A 25,230-nucleotide genomic window follows, 5' to 3' on the forward strand; every position below is an offset into this window, starting at 1 on the left:
ATGGGCAAGTCTTCAAAAGCTTTAGTCTCTGCTTACAAAGTTAGTTACTTTCCATGCTGACCTGTTATCTCGACCCCTGCTCTGACAGTAACAGTTTGTGTTGAATTGTCCACGCCAGCTCTTTTCACACAGCAAGATTCTAAAAATACACAGTTAACTTAGTTTATCTGAACCCGTTCTTGGCAGAATGGTTAGGCCATATGTTTGTTTTAACAAAAACAGATATGGTAGCAGGAAAGCTAGGTCATATACATGCCCCAGAAGCAACTGTGTCCTGTTAATGCAGGAGAAAGGTTGGGATAACAGGTCAGTATGGAAAGTAACTACGTTTCTCAGTCATTCACCCAAAAAAAACCCACCCAACATACAGATGAGTGTATAAACATACTGCTGAAAACAAATCATAAAACTGCTCTTTATTGTTCATTTAATACAGTATCATTTGTTTCGCTCTTAAAAGAGCATATTCTCCACAGCACAGAAACCAACAATACAGTGGATTAACACCATAGTCACAGGATTTTCATTTTCCTTCTACAAAACAGTCCAAAGACTGGGGCCAGCCCTTTGAGGATTGAACAGAGATTTTTCTCTTTAATGAATCAAGTTTGGCAAATTCTAGATCTCAATTACAGGGCAACCAAACTTAAATGAACCAGCCAACCAGAATCCAGGTTCTCAAACGTAAAGCCCAGCCATTTTTAGGTACCGGTAGCATTTATCCTTCTGGAGCAAGATTGCAGAATTCATTTTGATGGAATCCACTACAAGGTCATAATGTGGAGCAGTTGTTGACAATATTGCACCAGCACCTATTAAAGAGCTCCCTAAAAATGAGGAAAAGACTAATCTAGCAACAAAATCCAATTTTAGGAAAAATTTAGGATACTTCATAAGAATTGTTATATCCTGCAAGCTTTAAGTAAATAAAACCTGTGAAATTAATTCCCTCAAAGCTTGATATTTATCAAAGCATATTAAACCAAGGAGGAAGGGGTGGGGGGAAAATAAAAGTACAAGTAGCCATGATTTATACCAAGTTCCATTATTTGTGCATCTTCGAAGAGATGCCCATATTTTTTAATCAGCCTGATTCAATAGTGACAACTGAAGTAATAACAACTTAGGCTGAAACTTAACATACGGTATAAATCAGCACCCTTGCAAAGCTAATACACCCTTATTATAATTCCATTACAGGTATATATTTTGCACAAAAAACCTTAAGATTTTTTACCATTGTTACATAATTGAATTTTAGAATATGTCGAGAAAGGGAGAAGACAGAGTTTCAGAATAAGTTAGTGTGTGCTGGAGAGCACAAGCTGGAATTTGTACGGGATGGCAATGAGAGGGCAAATGATGGAGCATTTAGAGGACACAGAGATTAAATCCTACATAAAAAGTTGATGGTCCAGCCTCTCTATTGTGATACATGATGATTCTTTTGAATTAGTAATTTGCTAACAAAGTATAAATAAGCAGGAACTGTCCAGAAAGGTAATTCAGTGCACATTTTCTGAGTGGTACAGGTCTTGGGGTATCTTCTAAAAATGGGACATCAGTCAATTTTATGTTGAAAGGGCTGGTATCATAATACTCACTTTTCCTTCTAGTTACCTGTGTGGCAGTTTGTTTTCCACACCACACAGCCTTAGGGCTATTCTACTATCCAATCCCTAATTGCGTTTTCTAAAAGGACCACATAATATATTAAATGTCTCCCCCACATGCATTATTTTGTTCTCATTATGGGTCATGGAAAAAGCCATTCATTTCATGCAGAAGTCGCCCGAGAAGTTGACTGTAATCTCATTCCATGCCCATCTATTGCAAGCAGTTTATTAAATTGCATGTGCTGTTCTCAGAGGCTTACAGTGGGCTACCTTCAAACATGTGCCAACAATCTTCCCGAAACACAGGAGATGAAACTAACTGCAACCCCCACAGGTAGTCGTCAGAGATTACACATACATAATTATTCAAGATGATATTCATGATTTCAACCAATCAATTCATGGCTTAGCAGTGATGGAAAAAATATCAATTTCTTCTGCATTTCTTTTTAACTTTAGAAATTTGGGAAAGCTTAACCAGCAAAGTTATAATAACCATCTTATTTTTTTAAATCTCGTCCATCTACAATAGATTATAAGGCAAGGTGACCTCAGAACTCTTAAGAGTAGCTGTGCCTTTAAGAAAAATTTGCATTATTCCATGGCGTGATCTTCCCCATCTTCTCTCTTCAGTTCGTTTTGACTAAAGAATAAGCTAAACTGGCCTTAGCCAATTGGTAATGCTACTTAACAGTTTAAAACAAAAAAAATAATTGCATTCTTTAAAGGGTTGGCCCCAGATTAATAACTTCCAGCACACAGTAATAGTCTGCAAATCTCAACAGGCATTTCAATTAATGGTGCCCTTAAGTGGTAGAGTTTTATACTAATAGTCTTACTGGTACAACATCATAGAAGCATTTTTGCAGCTCTATGCAGCAGTATTTGAAACCTGCAGAGAAGTTGATTTAATGATAGCAAAAAGGAGCCCCTGGCCTCTGTTAGATGGATGAGGTCCATTGTTTCTCTTTGTACTTTCAGTTGGACTTGTATCTCATGAAAGAGTAGCACAGTTTAATATTTTGATACCTCAAACATGCAAAGGATCTTCAACCATACAGGATTATGAAGGAGCATGAATGTAGAACCACAAGTTCTTTGCAGCTGTACATTGTTCTAGTTGACATTGTTTAACAGAGACAGTGGAGCATCTGTATGGCCAATTAAAATAGCTTCCCCATCTGTACAGATTTGCCCATTACATGTCATAGATGAGAATACCAGATTATGATAGCAGCCTAAGGCATTGTTTACATTGCAGTGTACCAGTGTTTGATCTCTTAATCTGGGGCATTCAGCTTGGCATCTCTTCCTATGTTGATTTAAGTACCTATTTCAGACCTTGCAGGATACTATATTGGGATATGCAAACACATCTTCAATAGCATTTGCCTGCCTCAGATGAAAAAAATGGTCTATTGGTCTTATTTTCCCTGGCTCAAATTATTGGCAACACAATTGGTTCTGAACATCTGCAAGGTAAACTGCCTCATAATTGCTCGTTATCTTACCCCCTGAAGTCTTTTGGAAGCTTAGTGTTGAACAAACTGAACATCCATTACCTCAAATACTACCAGAAAATCATTTTACTCCATAGCCCATTACAACATCCTAATGTTTCACAGACCCTTATTCAGTTGGCCACATTGTCATTTTCTTCCTCAATGTAGTTCGGCCAAATTGGGAAACTTTCACATTCATGGGCAGTCTAATGATTATTGTCAGTACAAGGAGACCAGAATAACCGAGCTTACCATCTAATTCAACAGCATTTACCAATGATTCACATTTTTATGCAGCAGTTGGTGCTAGCCCCAATAGACAAGCAGCATTCTTAGTTTGAACAGAACTAGAGGATGAATGTGAATCCCCTCTGAATTTCTTCCATCCTGCTCATCACCTCTGCATGTTAGCATTACCAACCACATTCTCCCCGCTCACAGAAACTTTCTAGCATGACACTCATCAATATTTAGGACTTACATGTCCAAATGGGATCTGCAGAGGGTTTGGTGCATCTGAAGATTACTGTTGCACTTACTGAGAAGCTGAAACAACGGCATTCAAGGTGAAAGTCTGACTATTCAGGGCTGCACGGAGGTGCGGAGCGTCAGCACACTAACATGCAGAGGTGATGAGAAGAAAGGCACTTAGCAAGATGGAAGAAATTCAGAGGGGAGTCACACCTGAGCAGTAACTGGCACCCATCAGTTGCTGGCTACAGGGACAATAGCAGTAGCCTGGGACTGAGCTTTGTGCTAGCACTCACAGGTGCAAAAGGTGTCAGGCCAGGTGGACTAAAATTGGGACAAAGTCCATTTAGATACTTTTTTCCACAACTTCTGTTCTGGGATGGATAGTGGAACTACTCTTCAAAACATTTTTGATGGAGGTGACTTGGGCAGATAGCTTCCAATGGGCTTCCAAAGAGGCTCTCTTGCTATAACACAACTGAAATTAATGCTAAGAATGAGGGAAAAAAAGATATGATATGGTGGTGATCAATGAAAAGGGATGGAATGATGCATTGCACGCTTTAAGGTACAGGCAACTCAAGATCGTCTCATGAGTGGCATTGATTTTGAATCATTACCCAGGGTACAGGGAGAGTGACTGTCAGAGCATTTACAAAGTGTAAAATCACTTACAAGGCACAGTGAATCAGACAACAATCTCCCATGAAAGGAAGTTTAAAAAAAGAGCTACAAGGGAAATGAAGAAACAACTAATTTTAAAAAGTAGACAAGTAAGGAAGTTAACTAATGGCATGAAAAAGAGGTATTATCGACATTACACCAAATGTGTTAGAAGGGCATTAATGAATGAATACAAGAGAAAGCGTTGCACAGTAGTGGTTTGATATTTTTGAATTCAATCATAATGAATAGATTGGAATATAAACAAGATAACAAATAGGTTTCATTGTACAAAACACAAATCTTAGCTGTTGAGGAAATGAATACGTATATAGTTCTATAGAAGTGAGGGTAATGTACTCTGGCAGGTAATGCCTATTTTTAAATTCTTGCTCCATTATTATTTTACTCAGCTTTTTTTTGTTCACTCCTTATCATGTATCATTATTCTTTAGGTAATAAAGCTGCCAGCAAACTTTCTCCAGGTCTCTACCGGTGCTGCTATATTAGCCATCTCCCTCTGCCAAGTACTTCTTCAGACTTTATAGGGAAAGGAGAAACTCGCAATAAGGGTGACTGCTGCGCTAATGTCAACTTAAATTAATGGGTTGGTATTAGACCTGTATTTGGCCATCGCAATTTGACCAGAAAGAAGTTATACTAACAGTCTCAGCACTTTCTCTCCCAGATTCCAGGCAATGGATAAACATAGAATCTGGACATTACAATCAGGACTTTACATGCTCCAATCAGACAGCTGGACTTTGAGCTCTGATGTTCAACTAGGAATTCAAATGATCCAATCAGATAAGTGGCTGTTTGTTCAGTCCCTGCCAGAATAAGGTGCTGCAGGAGATTGACAACTCAGTCAAGAGCTGACAGCGTTGATCAGCAAATGGGCTGGAATGTCAAGTCCCAATGGGCTTTGTTTTTTCAACGATATGGAGTACAAAGAAAGCACCTTAATCACCGCGCCCCCAATCAGGTGAAGGTAATGAGTTCATCCTGGACGCAGGAATATATTGTCAATACAAATCACTGGGCTTACAGTACAGCTTGGTTGTTCAAATTCACAAAAGCTTCAAAAAGTGTCAGCATCACAATAAATACAGCTATTTAGACTTTTATCAGACATATTACTTATACACATCATTTAAAAGGCATACATACATATATTGCCCACATTGGGCAACAGTAATAATTCTATGTAAACTGTATTGGCCTGAGAGAGAGAGAGAGAGAGAGAGAGAGAGAGAGAGAGAGAGTCCTGAGCTGTAGAGCCAGGAGTTCAAGGTTGGAAATCAAACTCCTAATCACACAGCAGACATTGTAAAGTTAATGGAAGTCATCAAATCATTGTTGCTGTTATTTCGAAAGCAGTCAGTTTAATTCTATAAGTAAAGCTCTTTATAAAAAAAAAAGTAAAATGTTTTTAGACAGCACTGATTAGTGTGATCTACATGTACAAGTTCCCACTGTATAATATAAAAAAAATGACGTACATTTTCCCTTGCACATGCCAACACCAAGTTTAATTTCACTGAATAGAGAGGATGATGTCACAAACTATGACTTGACTATTCTCACTCTTCACCCCACCCCCACCAGGACACAGCATCATCGTTAAAGAATCAGCATCCACTTCCATCACTTTACAAGCTTACAATTAAAAACATGTTTTCACATTAACATTGAAATAAACCAACCTCTTGACATAATTATTTTACTCTTTTTACAGTTCTATCATATCAAGAAAAGGAATATTAAAACATTCATTTGGGGGTGGGGGAACTAGCATTTTTCTCCACCCAGCATTTTTAGTGCTGCCATTTAGTAAACTTATTTTAAAGTATGATTAGATGAAAAGAGAATGTGGCTTTGCATTTATTTTACAGGAGCAATGTTAGTGCAAGTCAGCATTCTCATTTCATTCATCAAAGCATCAAATGTCAGAATTGAGAGAAGCTTCAAAAAGAACCTTCTGAACACAGGATAACAACTGTAGGTGATTTGCCATTTCGGGTTATTACTCTACTACATGATCTTTAAAAGCTTGTGTTGTTTATAAAGTGCGTATGTAGGTTATGACACATTCAAAACACAGATGTGTGTTTATAGTACAATAAAAAGGAAATTGGCTCTTCAAATACATCAGTTGATGAAGTGATATATACACTGATGTAACTGAAGAACATGCCCTTGTGTGTTCATTACTGCAATCCACATAGAAAGGGGTCTCATCAAGCTCACACTGAAATGGAGTATTTTAGCCACCATCTTGATGAGGAGCCTGAATCAATGGGATGATGCTGTACCTTTTGTATCCTGTAACTAGGGTGAAAGCACACAAGACATGACTGGAAGCACCCAAGATGAAAACAAAGAGGATAGGGGTGAAGAATAGGATTGCTATCTGAAAGGCTGATGGAAATATATGATGTTAATCGATCCAATTGATGGGTACAACCTCTAACCAACTTTGGGGAATGGAAATAAATCAACAACTGAAACTCAGAAACATAGTGGAAATAGGTCACAAACCAAATAAACAGAAGATTGAAGAGGGGCAAATTTTACATATATTTTTGTGTCAGTGGCTCAATCATTTTGTCTCATCGAGTGGTTGGTGACCCCTTTTTCTTTATGGATTCTATTTCTGGCCGACCTCCTACTTTTGATCAGTACAATGATTCCCTTTTATGACTCTGAAGCAGCAGACTGTATCTCTGGTAATGTCGGCTGGCCAATTGGTATTCATCAGTTGGTCATGACTGTTGCAGTATCATTTTCGTCCTGTCAGTAGTACTTGAAATTGTCAAATAAATTTCCCAAATTATTAGATGTGAATCCCTAATGGGGTGGGATTACGACCCAGGTTTCAGGGTCTATGAGGTAAGCTTGGAGTAGCTCGGTGGAGAGAACCTTCTTCTCAGATATTTCAGTACGTACAGGGGAAGGCAGCTGACGAGAGTGATTACTGTGACTTTCCACAGGAAGGATAAAGTGATGATGAAGTAGACATCTGTAACAGAAAAGCAAGCATTGCGTAAGTTACAAACGTACCTCTTCCCGTGCTACTGTTCTCTCTAAAATGTATTGAGTACAGTTTCCATAGATTCAAGTTACAGAATAGTAACATAATATAAAACAATGAATCAGTGTTAAACTGGGAACTATGGCTAAGGGCATCAGTTCTGTAGGACATTGATTGCAGCCTTCAATTTCCCAAAGCACAAGGAGGAGTCCAGATGCTCCCACAGGTTGTGTGAGTCACTTTGGCCAAGCTTCCATGCACTTCTTGGATCAATGGCTCCAGAGGCAAAGAGCCAGGAGTAGTTACCAGGCCATCCATTTGGCTTAGAAACTGTGTACAGTACAAAGAAATTCGAGAGACAGGAACACAAAGTACCTTAAAAATAGGGCAATAAATAAATATAAAATCAATATTCTTACTGAATATTTATCTGTGGACCTGCATATCACAAACAGATACTTTACAGATATCTATCTATACACCGACGAGTTGTGTAGTGGGTTATACACTTTCTTTTCATCTCTGGGATGTGGGTTTGAATCCAGTTCAGACTCAGTCTGCTGGATGTAAGGGTCCTACAAAACATGTATTTGGGCAATCTCAATGCAAGTCCCAGTGGGCATGGAGCCACAGTGCAAAACTTGTCCTAAAATAGGGTTAACTTGCAGGATAACTTGGTGTGAAAAGTGGAAAAATGCAGTTTTGGGTGCTCTTCTGTGGTTGGGGCTAAGACATATTGTTGGACTAGAGTAGGAGAACTAGTTTCTCTAATTATCCTATACTTGTTCACTTCATAACAGTCACTACACTTCAAACAAGTCATTGCATATGAAACACTTTTAGACATTTCTAAGTGCTGCTATAAGACGATTTATAATTGCAAATTATTTTCTCCTGTGCTGAATGTGAGAGACCTTGATCCTGACCATGGGTGCTCAAAATGCAGTTTTCCATTTCCAAACAGCAACACCATTCACCTTGATGAACAAAAAATTCACTAAAGAAAATCTGAACAATAGTTTATGGCATAGCTTTGAACAGTCAGCAGTGGTGAATAATATTCCAGATTTAATCTGAAAGTGAAGTTTGAAAGTGTCCAAAGCTCAATGCCCACCTTTCCAAGCACCACTGGCTCCCTGTCAGAGTGAAAAATCCTTGTCCTCATCTTCAAACTTCTTCACAGACTCACCCCGCCTTATTTCAGTGCTCTTCGCCAATCATTATTTCCTGCCTGTACCATCTACTCGTCTATCTGAACGACTGATTCTTTTCCACTCCTTCTGCTCCATCAGATGATTCCTTAGTTTCTGCATCCTAAAATTCTCTTCCAAATCAATTTTATCTCCATCTTCCTTCCTATCTTCCCACAAAGCCTGTGACTTTGGTCTCCCTATGCATTAATCTATTTCTGCTGGGTAGCTATTCCTTTCAGTGGTATTGAGTCCATTTAGATCAGAAAGCTCTGGTCTGTTCTGGATTAGCTGATTCCAGCCGAGGCACTCCAACTGGCTTTAAAGTCCTCATGCTTGGAAGAAGTAAAAAAAAAAGATTTAGCCAAAGTTCCTGCTGCTGATCACTGCTCAGTGATTGTTGCTTGAAAGTATATTTTTGAGGACGCCAAGCAAGAATGTGATCAGGTTCAATTGCAACGGCCATCAGGCATGTAGACCATCAACACTCACTGCCTAAGCTCCCACATTAAGAATGCCCACTTGAGTGAGGTACTGGACTGGAACTGTAGCCCAGCATGAACTAGCACTTTTTGGAAAGGAGGAAAAAAAGGAGATAGAATTGTAGGAGGGAAGGAAGGCACATTGTTATGTTGTGGTGTCTGCTGCAACAAGAAAGTACTGCAAAGGCAAAATGGCAAAAGTTTGAACTGAGTTTTTGAAATAGGTTACTTCAGAAATATGAATTTCCTGAAGAATTTGCCAGTAAGGTAATCAATACCCCTTTAAATTAGAAAGAAAATAAAACATCTTCTAAACATCACTGGAATACAAGATTTGTCACAGAACAGCAGATCATGCAACAAGTTTGTTTTGTGTCCACTCAGGATTGCCTTGGAAAGTGGGCTGTAAATTCACTGCCTCATATGGTACTAACACATCCACTCCAAGTTCAATCTCCAGTCTGTGCTGAATTAGCTGATATCAGCCAAATAGCCAGTTGGGGTGGCAAACTGACCTCAAAGGGAGGGAAAACACAGCCAAGGTTTCCATTTCTGATAGATATCTTGTGATATTGGAAACAGTACCCGGGGACAAAATTATCCCTCCATTTTCTAGGCTCACATGTGAAGAATGGTTACTTGGGCGAGATATTGGAGCGATGCCAGTGCCCCTGTATTCCAGCTAGTTCAGTGCATTCAAGAGAGGAAGGATGGGAATTGGAGAAGGGAAGAAAAAGTCCAAGTACTGCTGTGCGAACAATTTCTCTGATAATTGAGTTGAGAAGTGCCCCTTTAAACTGCAATAAAGAGGGAGTTTTCAATCAAACTGGAGATCTTGTGAAATCACAACTCGTATCTACATTCAGTTACTTTATAACAAAAAGAAAGCGAACTGCACAACATCCTCTTCCTGAGAGTGGGAGTGCGACCATAATGATGTCACCAGAGCCGCATGGAAGTGGAGGAGCCAAGAGCACAGCAGCTCCCACTCATCCCCCAGCCAGCCAGTGATGTCACTACGGCAACATCCCACTCTCAAGACGGATGCATTACAAGTTAATCTTCTCACAATCAGAGTGCTGCTATTTGTAGATACCAGGCCACTTTGGTTTTAGTACAATAGCTTCACTGCCACAACAGTTTGTGTGGTAAGTTTAATTCCCCGCTGAAACACTAGTTCGTCACAATTATTTTGTTTTCCACTAACGATGACAAATTAAACCGGTTCCACTTACGTGAATACTGAATAATTGAAAATTTCGGCGAAGTGAATAGAAACCGAAAAACCAGAATAATTTTCCGTCTCCACCTAATGTTTTAATTCTCGCCAACGAAACAGTTTTAGCAGCGAATATGTAAATATGTTTGTTATGATCGCAATTATTGAATGGAGAAAAAGTTGGAGTGTTATATTCTGTAACATAATTCGTTTTATTTTCTCTTGAACTTTTATATACAGCTGCTGATAATGCAGATAAATATTGGCTGGGGCTGGGGCTGGGGATAACAGCAGTGGACTACTGCTCTGATCAGCCATGATCATATTGAATGGTGGTGCAGGCTCGAAGGGCCGAATGGCCTACTCCTGCATCTATTTTCTATGGGCCCAAGTTTCGGTCCGCGCCGCCGACCTGGACACCCGTTTTTCGCGCCACAAAGTGCGCCTAAAAAAAACGTCCAAATTCTCCGGCTCTCTGCTGGTCCTCTGGCCCTCGGCGCGGCTCAGCACGAGCTGTGGGGGGCGGAGCTAGGTCCCTGCGCTGAATACAGTGGGCACGCATGTGCAGTAGCTCCAGGCACCCAAAACTGTGTGGGAAGGGCCCGAAGCACGCAGCCCCTAGCCCTGGCCGAATGGCCTCACTTGGGGTGCGTGCATAAGGCTCCTCCCACGCCCAGCTCCCGCTTCCTCCCGCCCCGACCCGACACCCGCTTCCCCCCCCGCCCCGAACCGAACCGACCTCCCTCCCACCAGCCCCCCCGACCCGCGCTCCCGACCCCCCACCCGGACCCGACCCAACCTGACCTCCCTCCCCCCGTCCCCGACACGAATCGCCTCCTCCCTCTCCCCCCCCGACCCGTGCTCCCGACCGCGCCCCCCCCCCCCCCCCCGGCAGACCCCGACCCGATCCGACCCGCGCTCCTGACCCTGACCCGACCCGACGCCACCTACCTGTAAATCTGGTGCTGGGAACGGGCCCTGCCCGAAGTCTTGGGCCCGGCTGGGCCCGGCCCGTTCAGCCTCCCCCCCTCCCCCCCGTTCAGCCGTTCAGCCTCCCCCCCCCCCCCCGCCATTCAGCTTCCCTTCACCCCCCCTTCTCCTTTCCCCACCCCTTTCTACTTTCCCCCCCTTTCCCCTTCTCCCCCCCTTCCCCTTCTCTTCCTCCCCCCTTTCCCCTTCTCCTCCTCCCCCCCTTCCCCTCCTCCCCCCCTCTTCCCTTTCTCCCCCCCTCTTCCCTTTCTCCCCTCTCCCCTCACTGTCAGAAACACAGACACTGACAGACAGAGAATGAAAGACACACACAGACAGAGAGATAGAGACACTGACAGAGACACACTGGGGGTGGGGTCATCCCAGCATGCTGTTGGAGGGCTCCCGGTGCTGCAGTCGGTAAGTAGAAAATGTTTTATTTATTAATTTAAAAAAAAAATTATTTCTTATTAATTTTTTTTGATTGATTTATTGATGTTTTTATCATTTATTATTGATGATGGCTCTTTATTTGTAAAACTGAAGTGTTTAATGTTTGTAAACTTCCCTTTAAACCCCCCACCCCCCCATTCCCTACGCCTGATTTGTAATCTACGCCTGATTTTCGAAAGTGTAGACAAGGTTTTTTCGAGCGTACAAAAATCTTCACTTACTCCATTCTAAGTTAGTTTGGAGTAAGTTTTCACTGCCGAAACTTTGAAAACAGGCGTAAGTGGCCGGACACGCCCCCTTTTGAAAAAAAAATTCTGTTCCAAAGTGAAACTGTTCTAACTGACTAGAACTGGAGCAAACTAAATGCCGAGAATTTGAATTTCTAAGATACTCCGTTCTATACCAGTTGCTCCAAAAAATCAGGAGCAACTGAGGCCGAAACTTGGGCCCTATGTTACTATGTTACCAGTAGTCATTAGAGTGGGTAACAATGGTTTCAAGCAGCTTTACACTGCAGTTTGAGTCTTGGGGAAGCAACCTAATTGTGCCACTCTCATTTACCAGTAGATTGTATAGCCAGTCTTCCTGTAAACTAGCTACATTGTGGGGTTTCTTATTTCACACATGTACACTGGCTAACCTGTCATGATGTCACTTCCAGTGCAAGCTCTGGGGCTGTCAGACCAGCACAATTACTGGCCCCAGAAAGACTGGCAGCAGTTGAGGAGATTCAGTGAAAAATGCATCTTTCAGGTTGTTCTTAAAAAAATCTGTCAAGTTTATCTCCATGTCACTGCCGGTTGCACAAGACCCACTCTACAAGAGATGGCGGCTGACGAACAAAAAACGGCTAACGTTTTCGATCTTTAACTAACGCATACTGGAGGACTGTTCTGCAACCAGGAAGGCAATAGTTTAGTAGCTAAAAGCTCAAAAACGCATCAACATTCATTATTCCTGTCAAATAAAAACTACTTGACTGACTTTGGAGAGAGTACAGCACCACAGCCTCCTCCTGAAGAAACCTTTGCTTCTGTCAGCATACTAATCTCCTTCGATGTTGGATTTAGTTGTGTACCTAGGCTGCCAGTTCCCGATGTGTAGGTCATGTACTTACTAAGGATGGCCCACTGCAAAGACATATTTTTACCTGTCTTGGTGAATCTGGTAAGTTTACTCAGATGTTGTCGCCAGCTGATGGTGAGCCCACTTGTTGGGAACCAGCGGCCCTTGCACCAAGTGCAATATAAAAACAGCTGAGCGGGTGTCAACAAAATGTATTTGTATGAGTTAGTGCCATTCGATTGAAGGTTTAATGAAAGATCATTTAAATAATAGGCATTCTTTCAGTACAGCATTCAAGACATGTTGTTTCTAGATGTCTTTGTAATTATGAAATATTTTGCGGGAAGCTGATCAGTCAAATTTAAAAAAAAAACAGACAATGGGGCTCTGCAGTTAGCCCTGCGACTTCATGTATTGAGTAATCACCTGTTTGATCAGTGGTTTGTGCTGAATTAGCCGATTCCCATCAGAGCAATTGGGACATTATTGGTCATTATTACTTCTTAAGTGAGAAGGCGGGAGGAAAATCAGCTTGGGTTGTTGGTCCTGATCACCATCTAGTGATTTGTGCTCAAAGTGCACACGTGGCCATTTGGCGAGTACAGGATTGGTGAGTACAGGATATGATCTTGCCCCTTCTCACTAGTTGAATAAACCATGTGTGTCTACGCACTGTCAAGGCTCAAACATGAATAATGTCCACTTGAGGGAAGCCAATGGAACTGTACCCAAAGCAAGGAGTCAACACATTCAGGAAAGGGAAAGGGAGAACGCTTTTAAGAGAAAGTTTTGGAAGAAAATAAAAAGAGCTGTATGTATTTCTGACAATGCTTTGACATTGGCCTACCAATAAACTCGTGCAAGAAGACAAGAGAAGCGATGTAGCAGCTGAGACTGAGAAGTTCTGCCACAATCATGAGCCAGTGCCAGGTCTGGATGGTAAGCGCCACCATCAGTAACTCAGTGAGAATGAGCGAGGTAAAGGAAATGGCTACTGCGTGTACGAACTCCGAGTCAAACAGCAGAAGAGCTCCATACATTATTATACCACCTGGAAAAACAAAATTAAAAAAGTGTCATTTTTTTTTGAATGGAGTTATAGGCACTTAAATTTCACAAGTGAAACACGCACGCGCACACACACACACACTCTCGCCTCTGAGCCAGAAGGTTGTTGGTTCAAGTCTCACTCTAGGCTGGCACTCCAGTGCAGTGGGAGTGCTGCACTGTTGGTGGTGCTGTCTTTTGGATAAGACGTTACCCTCTCAGGTGGATGTAAAAGATCCCATGGCACTATTCAAAGAAGAGCAGCGGAGTTCTCCCCAGTATCCTGGCCAATATTGATCCCTTAACCAACATCACCAAAACCGATTATCTGGACATTATCACAATGCTGTTTGTGGAAGCTTGCTGTATGCAAATTGGCTGCTGCGTTTCCTACATTACAACAGTGACTACACTTCAAAAGTACACAATTGGCTATAAAGCACTTTGGAACATCTTGAGGTCACGCAATTCCATACATTCTTTGTTTTACTTTCTTTCACACACACTTATGATAACATGTCATTTCCATACCTTGGTATATGCTCATTAAAACCCAAAGCAAAAAGGTTTTGAAAGAGAGTGGTCGACCCTGAAATAGAGAAAGGAAAGAATCAGTTTTGGAGATACTCCTGCACCTTACAGTTACAGTTCATTTTCAAGTCAATATTTTAATATTCAGTACAGAGAGCCTTTACTGCAAATATTAAACAAGAGAAAACCTACATTTTTTTAATGTCCAATTTAGCATTTTGTTCTCAAATTTAGAGGAGAAAGCTCACCAGCAGATTTAATTTAGATTTCTTTGGAAACGAATCAATTGACGCATTTAACAAGTTATGTAGTTATTGCCATATTTGGAGTTTTTAAGCAGCACGAAGTTCCTGGAACTGTTGCTTTAACTATTTCTGGTGCAGCATAAATTTCCATTGTATCTTTGTTAAGTTAGACTTGGAGTTTTGAAATTTGTCACCACAAATGCAATGTTGCAGTCAACACAATTGCTGAAACATCTGTTTGCAGCACTGGTAAAACCCCTTACAAGCTTCATTATCTGAAGCCATCGATGGTCCTCGAAAAAAAGGAAACGGGTTCAATCACTAGAAAAAGTTTCACTGTAGTTTAAGATGCAAACAAGATGTGATCCTTGTCTGGCCCTTCCCCAGCAGAAGTCATCCTTCATTAATGGAAGTAAATTTTACTGTTCATATAACACCTGCAGCAGACCATAATTATCTAGAATTATTCTTTCTTTGGTATTAAAAATGCTTCAGATTCTCCTAGGGTTGCATTTGCTTTTAAATATTTACAAAAGTCGAAGCAGGGAGTCTGGAGATGGACAATAAAACTGTCGCACTTTGATTGTGCTTTGAATGGAGATATTCTCTGTGTCACCGGGTAACCTCAAAGTATCCCACCTACTGACCACATGTCTGAGAAGAGCTCTGGCCAGCAGATCTGAGAGGCTGGTAAATCCTGAGACTGTTACAGGTGACCACAGACTTTTAGAAGTGATTGCCATAACCACGACACCACCAGGCCAAACCAGAATGGTATTTCATCTAGGGCTCCCGTGGTGGCTCAGTCAGTGAATATACTGTACGACGTGGCACAAGGGCTTTAAAAACGGAGGAAAATCCTTGGTACAATCCATAAACTGAGCTAAATTCACTGATTTCAGCCAAGGCAATGGTGGGAGCACTACAATTAGTTGCAGTATCTCAAGACGGAAAGCGAGAGAAAGAATAATCAGCTAGGCTTCCTGCTCCTTTCATTATCTGGTGTGCCAGCTTAGAAAGTGCACATGTGGATATTGGATGAAGATGACTTAGGTGTGATGGCTCCCCCTCCACTGTCAATTCACTCTTTAAATTCACACATCAAGAATTGGCCATTTAGATTGAGACATTTGGTTGCCATCTGTGCAGCTATACACCATCAGGGATCACTATCTTCAGGTCAGGAGGACAGAAAAATGGGAAAAAAAACTCCAGAAGATTTCACCGCTGGCCCAGTAGGTGTAGTCGTTATCCAATGGGACAGAGGTTCAAGTCTAAAGCATGCCTGTCACTCATGCTCACTCGTCTCAGTTGGATTACTTTCCTGTATTCTCACTCTGGCTAATGAGGCGATCCTGGAAAATTCTACTGTTTTAGGAATATAGTTTCAGGGCTACTTGAGCGAGCAGGGGAGGAATTAGGGGTGAGATTTATTTGAGCCAAGTTTCCATCTCTTTTGTGTTGTATATGAAATTCCGCCAGAAATGGGAATGGGCCTTTGCCCCCACCAGGAGAGACGAGACTGGCGGAATGATGTAATCCACCACAGATCCTGCCAGGTCTTGTCCCGTTACATGATGAACGTAGGTGGAAATGGGGTACATGACTGCGCTAACTGATTAACCAATGACTCTTCTGAATTAAAGAAACGTTTAGTCTAGAATGTTGAGGGTCTGAACGGTCAGCCCCTTGGTGCTGCTTGGAAATTTTGACCCCCTCTGCGGGGGTAGACACTCCAGATGCAAGAGGTGCATGCACCTCAAATCCATCATATTTCGCCCTACCAAAAACTCTGTGCCATTAGTATAAATCCATCCCCCTCGCAGCTGCTAATTCACACTAAATCAGGCAACCTCAGTGGACTGCTCATCAACAATTAACTTGCATTTATAGAACACCTCCAACGGTAAAAAAAAAAGTCCTGAAGTTCTTCACAGAGGTGTCATCAGTTCAGAGCTTTAAATTCCATATCCTATTCATCACCAAAACTGTTTATATCCACCTCCACAACATTGTCCACCTTTGGCCCTACATCACCATCATCACTGCTCAAACCCTGATTCATACTTTTTGTTACTTCCGGATATAAAAGGGGTCAGAGGGTCTAGTAAGGAGGAACTGAGGGAAATCCTTATTAGTCGGGAAATTGTGTTGGGGAAATTGATGGGAATGAAGGCTGATAAATCCCCAGGGCCTGATGGACTGCATCCCAGAGTACTTAAGGAGGTGGCTTTGGAAATAGTGGATGCATTGACAGTTATTTTCCAACATTCCATAGACTCTGGATCAGTTCCTATTGAGTGGAGGGTAGCCAATATAACCCCACTTTTAAAAAAAGGAGGGAGAGAGAAAACGGAATTATAGACCGGTCAGCCTGACATCGGTAATGGGTAAAATGATGGAATCAATTATTAAGGATGTCATAGCAGTGCATTTGGAAAGAGGTGACATGATAGGTCCAAGTCAGCATGGATTTGTGAAAGGGAAATCATGCTTGACAAATCTTCTGGAATTTTTTGAAGATGTTTCTAGTAGAGTGGACAAGGGAGAACCAGTTGATGTGGTATATTTGGACTTTCAGAAGGCTTTTGACACGGTCCCACACAAGAGATTAATGTGCAAAGTTAAAGCACATGGGATTGGGGGTAGTGTGCTGACATGGATTGAGAACTGGTTGTCAGACAGGAAGCAAAGAGTAGGAGTAAATGGGTACTTTTCAGAATGGCAGGCAGTGACTAGTGGGGTACCGCAAGGTTCTGTGCTGGGGCCCCAGCTGTTTACACTGTACATTAATGATTTAGACGAGGAGATTAAATGTAGTATCTCCAAATTTGCGGATGACACTAAGTTGGGTGGCAGTGTGAGCTGCAAGGAGGATGCTATGAGCCTGCAGAGCGACTTGGATAGGTTAGGTGAGTGGGCAAATGCATGGCAGATGAAGTATAATGTGGATAAATGGTGGTAAAAACAGAGAGACAGACTATTATCTGAATGGTGACAGATTAGGAAAAGGGGAGGTGCAAAGAGACCTGGGTGTCATGGTACATCAGTCATTGACGGTTGGCATGCAGGTACAGCAGGCGGTTAAGAAAGCAAATGGCATGTTGGCCTTCATAGTGAGGGGATTTGAGTACAGGGGCAGGGAGGTGTTGCTACAGTTGTACAGGGCCTTGGTGAGGCCACACCTGGAGTATTGTGTACAGTTTTGATCTCCTAACCTCTTTCTATTGAGGGAGTGCAGCGAAGGTTCACCGGACTGATTCCCGGGATGGCGGGACTGACCTATCAAGAAAGACTGGATCAACTGGGCTTGTATTCACTGGAGTTCAGAAGAATGAGAGGGAACCTCATAGAAACGTTTAAAATTCTGATGGGTTTAGACAGGTTAGATGCAAGAAGAATGTTCCCAATGTTGGGGAAGTCCAGAACCAGGGGACACAGTCTAAGGATAAGGGGGAAGCCATTTAGGACCGAGATGAGGAGAAACTTCTTCACCCAGAGAGTGGTGAACCTGTGGAATTCTCTACCACAGAAAGTTGTTGAGGCCAATTCACTAAATATATTCAAAAAGGAGTTAGATGAAGTCCTTACTACTAGGGGGATCAAGGGGTATGGCGAGAAAGCAGGAATGGGGTACTGAAGTTGCATGTTCAGCCATGAAGTCATTGAATGGCGGTGCAGGCTAGATGGGCCGAATGGCATACTCCTGCACCTATTTTCTATGTTTCTAAAACTCGACTGCTCCAATGCCCTCCTTCAGAATCACACCCTACACGTAGGCAAACTCATTCAAAACTCCTCCACCTTCCTTCTCTCCTGCAAAAAGTCGTGTTCATCCACCTGTCCTTACCAACCTCTATTGGATCTTGTGTTCCAACTCAGAGTTCAAATCAATATTTGCCAGGATACTGTGTGCTGTGGTTGTGGTACTAATCCCAGAGTAGCATGCAGTAAAATTGAATTCAGTAAATCTGCTAATTTGTGGGCTAACACCACAAAAAATTACCATGAAGTTGTCACAAAAACCCAATTGGTTCACTAATGTACCCTACCTAGCTTACAAACAATTGGTCCCATACAATGTGGCTGAATCTTTATGTTCGCTATCATAATTAGGAAGGGGCAATAGAGGCAGCTTTGTCAGCGGTGCCCAAATCTTGAGAATATATATATATATTTATTTTTTAAATCTCTTCATAATCTTGCCCCACCATACCTCTGCAACCTCTTCCAACCTTGTTTAGTGTAGGCTCTTTAGTCCTCCAATTCTGCCTTCCTGTACATCCCCTCTTACAACCTCTCCATTCGTGACAGACCCTCCAGCCACCTCTGGAATTCCTTCCCGCCCACCAATCAATCTGTTCACATTGATGCCTCTCTCCCTACCTTTAAAATACATTTCTTTTTAACTATGACTTCAGTCATCTCTTTTGACTCTTACGCCACTGCTCAGTGTCTCATGTAAATGCAAGCATGCACCATATAAATGCAAGTAGTTGTTTTTGCTGAATATCAGGGAATATGATATATCTGAGACAGTGAGAATGTGTATTAAATTGTCAAATCTATATTGAAAGGTTGACATGATATATGAGGAGAGACTGGATCGACTGGGCCTGTATTCACTGGAATTTAGAAGAATGAGAGGGGATCTCATAGAAACATATAAAATTCTGATGGGACTGGACAGGTTAGATGCAGGAAGAATGTTCCTGATGTTGGGAAAGTCCAGAACCAGGGGTCACAGTCTAAGGATAAGGGGTAAGCCATTTAGGACCGAGGTGAGGAGAAACTTCTTCACTCAGAGTTGTTAATCTGTGGAATTCTCTTCCGCAGAGAGTTGTTGATGCCAGTTCGTTAGATATATTCAAGAGGGAGTTGGATATGGGCCTTGTGGCTAAAGGGACCAAGGGGTACGGAGAGAAAGCAGGAAAGGGGTACTGAGGTGAATAATCAGCCATGATCTTATTGAATGGTGGTGCAGGCTCGAAGGGCCGAATGGCCTATTCCTGCACCTATTTTCTATGTTTCTATGATATTTATTCCATTTATTTAGTAAATATATCAAGATGCATCTGATCATGGTTTCCACATAGTAGTGTATGCTCTTTCTAAAACCTCCATTCTTCTGCCACCTTGTTGGTGGCTGAGTTGCAATAGGCATTGGGACCTGCTGTAGTGTGAAATCAAGGTTCCAAAATTTTTCTCTGAATATGCATTTAAAACCAGGTCGAAATAACTTGCGATTTGCTGCTAAATCGGCCATCTCATTCTGAGAAGCCAGAGGATGGCTGTTGCAGGAATAGAAATATGTCCCATTGGTGAAACTCTATTGGGGCACATTATTGGGTCAGCAAAGTTGAAGCTTTACTCTGCACCTAAACTGTGTTGTATCTGACTTTGGGAGTGTTTGGTGCTGACACTGGGTGCACGAAAAGAAGAGTATGCCAATACCCAGCACCAACATTCTTCACCCTGATGGGCACAATATCACAATAAAAACATTTCTTTTTTTTAAAAAAACATGCAGATCCAGCAGTATAAATGTATCTTGCGTCTTTCTCTGTTCAAAAATGGAAAAAGGTTTTGCAAAATACTTTACAATGGTGACAAAAGCCCTCTTTTTCCTACTCTACAAGAATGGTGTTGGCTGTAAAGTGCTTTGAGATGTCCTGAGGTCGTGAAAGGTGCTATATAAATGCAAGTCTTTCTTTCTTTGAAGTACCAGGATAAAAATATGGAATATAATTTTCAAATAATTCTTTTAAACATATATCTAGTTTTATTTAATACAATGCAAATTTAGACAAATAAAATTTGCAAGTCGAAATAGATTTAACTGGATTTTGCAAAATTCTAAAACTTAAATTGAAATAATATAATGTAAGCTATACAAGAAATTTATTACAAAGAGAATGATTCCAGTGTGTACCTTGGTAAGATCTTTGTATAGTTCTGGATAGAGCATTGCAACTTCTGATTTAACATCCTTGTCCAGAACGAGAGAGAACACTGGGAACATCGTGTAAATTGTGGAATACCTGAGGAGATAGATATAAAATATCACCTTTCAGCTCTACAAACCACCTTTCTTCTTTAATAGAGTAACTAAGACCTCAAGATTAAAAAAAATATTTGACCTTAGAATGCAGTGATACTAGCAAGGCTGCATTTATTGCCCAGCCCCCATTGCCCTGATACAATTATGGTGGACTTTCTTCTGCTACAGTTCTTGTACTGATGGTGCTGGGTCGGGAATTTGGGTATATTGACCCTGTGACAATGAAAGAGTGCAGTGTATGACCAGGTCGGGATGGTATGTAACTGGAGGGACACTTGAAGGTGATGGTGTTCCCGTGATCCTGCTGCTCTTACCCTTTTTGGTGGTAGAAGTAGCTTGGTGAGTTGCCACCACATTCTTGACTTGAAGATACTCTTTGAGGGGGTCAGAAGGTGAGCCATTTGTCACAAATTACCCAGCATCTGCCCTGCTCTTGTGAGTGGAACACTGTAGAATCATCAACAAACAGCCACACTCCTGCACTTACGATGGAGGGAAGGCCAGTAATGAAGCAGCTGATAGGAATAATCACATTTCCCTGAAGAACTTCTTCAGTAATGTCCTGAGCTGTGATAATTGGCCTCAAGCAATTATGATCATCTTCTTTTGAGCCAGGTATGGCTTAAACTTTGCTCAGTTTTGTTCTGATTCCTTGGTGCTATACTTGGTCGAATACTGCCTTGATAACAAGAGCAGCTACTCTAATTCTTGCTTCCATATCTGGATCAAGGTCTGGAGCCAAGTGGCTCTGGCAGAACGTGAACTGAGCACATTATTGGAGAGCAGATGTTGCTGGATAGCTCTTTGATGGCTCCTACCATCACTTTGCTACTGATTGTAAGAAGGCCGATAGGACGGTAATTGGCTGAATCGGATTTGTCTTGTGGATAGGACATTGCCCATATTTTAATATTCTCAGATTAATAAATTTGTGAATTCACAGGTTAAGACTACATTTGTGCTAAATATCACAAGATGTTTAAAAATCTTCCCTAGTGATGTGTGACCTTTCCAAAATAGATGGCCACAATCAGTCAAGCTCAAGCACCACTAGTGACAGAAACTCCTTGGCTCTTGGCAAGATGGAGGACCCCATACAACAGGTTCCATTTTCACCATTTATTACTGTCACTTAAATTCAATTTGATTAATTTTGTTTCACTTTGAGATTTCACATTCTCTTTTCCTTTTGTGACCATAGCAACTAGCCTTTGTATTCTCATTTAACTGGCAGGGTGGGGCTATGCAGATCCACCATCGCTCTTGAGAATTCATCGAGAATCAGCTACAGCAAGAGCAAGCCATTGCAGATTCTTCATCAACTCAACTTAACTCAACCCTAAATAGTGATGATTTGAGAAACAGGCAGTCCTGAAGTTCAAATCCACAGCCGTTCTGAATATATTTATATATTATAAAAATATTATACATGCACACACTTTGTCTCGCACACTTCCGATAGCAAATGGGACACTGGCCAATGCAAGTATTTGTGCTTTACTTTTTCTAATGAACAAAAAAACTTTACAAACATAAAATACTGAAGCCACAAATTCTGCAGGCTCTTAACTGACTATCCGACAAACAAATTATAGAATAGTACATCACAAAAGGAGGCCATTCGGCCCATTGAGTCTGCATCAGCTTTTTGAATAGCAATCCAGTGAGTCACACTTCCCCGCCATCTTTCCCCATATCCCTGCAATTTTTTCCTCCTGCAAATATTTATTCAATTCCCTTTTGAAGGCTACTATTGAATCTGTATCCACCACCCTATCAGACGGTGCATTCCAAATCTGAACCACTTGCTGCATGTCGCCTCTGGTTCTTTTGCCAATCACCTTAAATCTGTGCCCTCTGGTTATCGACCCTTCAGCCATTGGAAACAGTTTGTTTTTATTTACTCTATCTAACCCCTTCATGATCTGAAACACCTCTATCAAATCTTCTCTTGGCCTTCTCTACTCCATGGAGAACCACCCCAGCTTCTCCAGTCTATCCACATAACTGTAACCCTCATCCCTGGAACCATTCCAGTAAATCTCTTCAGTACCCTCTCTAAAGCCTTCATGTCCTTCCTAAAGTGTGGTGCCCTGGCTTTTGTACTCGATGCCTCTATTTATAAAGCCCCAGAGCCCATGTGCTTTAATAACTGCTTTGTTAACCTGTCCTGCCACCATCAAAGATTCGTGCACAAACACGCTCAGGTCTCTCTGTTCTTACACCCGCTTTAAAATTGTACCATTAAGTGTGCATGGTCTCTCCTCATTCTTCCTACCAAAATGTATCACCTCACACTTCTCTGCCTTGAATTTCATCTGCCATGTGTTTGCCTATTCCACCAGCCTGTTTTGTATATTCTTGAAGTCTATTACTATCTTCCTCACTGTTCTGTGACCAATCTTGTATTCCAATGATGTTTCGATGTTTTATTTCATTTAAAGAGGTATTGATTACCTTACTGGCAAATTCTTTAGGAAATCCAAATGTCTGACATAGTTAAAACGTTGCCACCCCCAGGTCTCTCTCTTCTTGCACCCCCTTTAAAATTGCACCATTTAGCATGTACGGTCTCTCCTCATTCTTCCTACCAAAATGTGTCAACTCACACTTTTCTGCATTGAATTTAATCTGTCATGCGCCCACCCATTCTCCCAGCCTGTCTATGTCCTCTTGAAGTCTATTACTATCTTCCTCACCATTTACTATACATCCAACCTTCGTGTCATCTGCAAATTTTGAAATTGTGCACTGTAACCCCAAGTCCAAGTCATCAGTGTACATAAAAAGCAGCAGTGGTCCTAGTACTGAAACCTGGGGACCACCACTGTATACCTCCCTCCAGTCCAAAAAACAGCCATTCACCACAAATCTCTGTTTTCTATCACTTAGCCAATTTTGTTTCCATACTGCTACTGTCTCTTATCCCTTGGGCTTCAGTTTTGCTAACAAGCTTAATATGTCTTACTTCATCAAACGCCTTTTGAAAGTCCATATACACAACATCAATTGCACAATCCTCATCCACCCTTCCTGATACCTCCTCAAAATCTCAATCAAATTAGTCAAACATGATTTGCCCTTAATAAATCTGTGCTGGCTCTCCATTATTAGTCATGCTTGTACAAGTGGCTGTTAATTTTCTTCCAGATTATTGTTTCTAAAAGCCTCCTGCTCCCCCACCTCCCCACGGATATTAAACTGACTGTACTGCAATTGCAGTGTTTATCTTTCTTCCCTTTTTTGAACATTTGCTATTCTCCAGTCCTCTGGCACCATCCCTGTATCAAAAGAGGATTAGAAGTTAATGGCCATTTCTATCCTTCCCTCAGCCACCTATGATGCATCCTATCAGGATCGGGTGATGTGTCCACTTCAAGCACTGCCAGCCTTCGTAGTATCTCCTCTTTATTTATTTATTTTTAATCTCATTCAGTATCCCAGCAACCTCCTTGTTTAGACCATAGCTTGGCACAGTCTTCCTGGGTAAATACAGATGCAAAGTGCCTCAGCCATGCCCTCTGCCTCCACCAGTAGATCTCCATTTTAGTCTCTAATCAGTCCCACTGCTCCTCCGACAACCCAGTTACTGTTAATACAGGTTGAGCGTCCGAAATCCACAGTTTCGAAATTCAGAGTGTTCCGGAATCCGGACACCGGGCCGCTCCGTGGCGGGGTTGTCCAGAAACCGGAAAATATTCTGAAATCCGGACTCCCCCACCTCGGCAACCCAACCTCACCCCCTTACCTCAGCGACCCAACCTCGCCCTGGCTCTTGATGGCCCGTCCTCCCCCAGCTCCCTTACTTCGGCCGCCCGACTTCGCCTCTGCCCTGGCCCTCGGTGGTCCGACCTCACCTCAAGCTCTGCAGCCACTGTAGTGGCACCCACTGGGCCACCAGGGAGGGCTTAGGCTGGGCCAGTGGTCCGGCACTCAAGAAGGGGTGGCGGGCTGCCTGTTGGCGGCCCGGCGGAACCCGTGGCCGCCATTGTTGGGCCGACTTCAGAGTCGGCTGACAATTAAAATAAAATGGCGGACGTGGCAGTGAGCCCTCCCCTTTAAGGGCAGACCCACCGCCCAGCCACTGGCAGCTTCCCACCGGGAAAAGCTGTTGGGGCCTTTGAGGAGCGGAAAGGGGTCGCCACCAGGTGGTAAGGGGTCGGCGCGTGCTCGATGGGGCAGAAATCTGTTTCCGCCATCCCCGACTCGGGGGCAATTTCTGATGGGTTGGCCTATCCACCTGCACCTGGTCGGAAAAGCCTTACCGTCCCATTACCCTTCTCTACCCTTAACACAATCACTGTCCCCATTCAATATATTTAGATAGTTATCATCTCCCATTATCACTACTATATAGCTCATGCAACTCTCAGTAATTTCCTTGCAAATCTGCTCCTCTATCTCCTTCCCATTGTTTGATGTCCTATAAAATATACCAAACATCATAATATAGCTCCTCTACTGTTTTTTTAACTCCAACCAAATAGATTCAGTCTTTGACCCCTCAAGGACATTCTCTCTTTATAGCACTGTAATATTTTCCTTCATCAAAACGGCTACCCTCCTTTTTTCCTTCTCTCCTACAGGCTTATATTTAGAACCTTGGGGCCAAGTTTCGGCCTGAGTTGCTCCTGTTTTTTTGGAGCAACTGGTTTAGAATGGTGTATCTTAGAAATTGCAAT

General features: G+C 42.1%; 1 protein-coding gene across 2 annotated transcripts in view; it reads right to left on the bottom strand.

Moving 5' to 3' along the window:
- Positions 1–401: 401 nt before the first annotated feature.
- LOC139277503 (probable phospholipid-transporting ATPase IIA) overlaps positions 402–25,230 on the bottom strand; it is a 174,355-nt gene continuing 149,526 nt past the window's right edge. For both annotated transcript variants that reach the window (XM_070896037.1, XM_070896036.1), the window contains exons 25-28: positions 20,420–20,528; positions 14,243–14,300; positions 13,512–13,715; positions 402–7,274 (exon numbers count right to left, since the gene is read on the bottom strand). In XM_070896037.1, the coding sequence (XP_070752138.1) occupies positions 7,138–7,274; positions 13,512–13,715; positions 14,243–14,300; positions 20,420–20,528 (508 nt within the window). In that variant the 3' untranslated portion in view covers positions 402–7,137. The remainder of the gene's footprint in view (positions 7,275–13,511; positions 13,716–14,242; positions 14,301–20,419; positions 20,529–25,230) is intronic.

This window comes from Pristiophorus japonicus, chromosome 12 (genome assembly GCF_044704955.1).
Source record: "Pristiophorus japonicus isolate sPriJap1 chromosome 12, sPriJap1.hap1, whole genome shotgun sequence".
Taxonomy (NCBI): Eukaryota; Metazoa; Chordata; class Chondrichthyes; family Pristiophoridae; genus Pristiophorus; species Pristiophorus japonicus.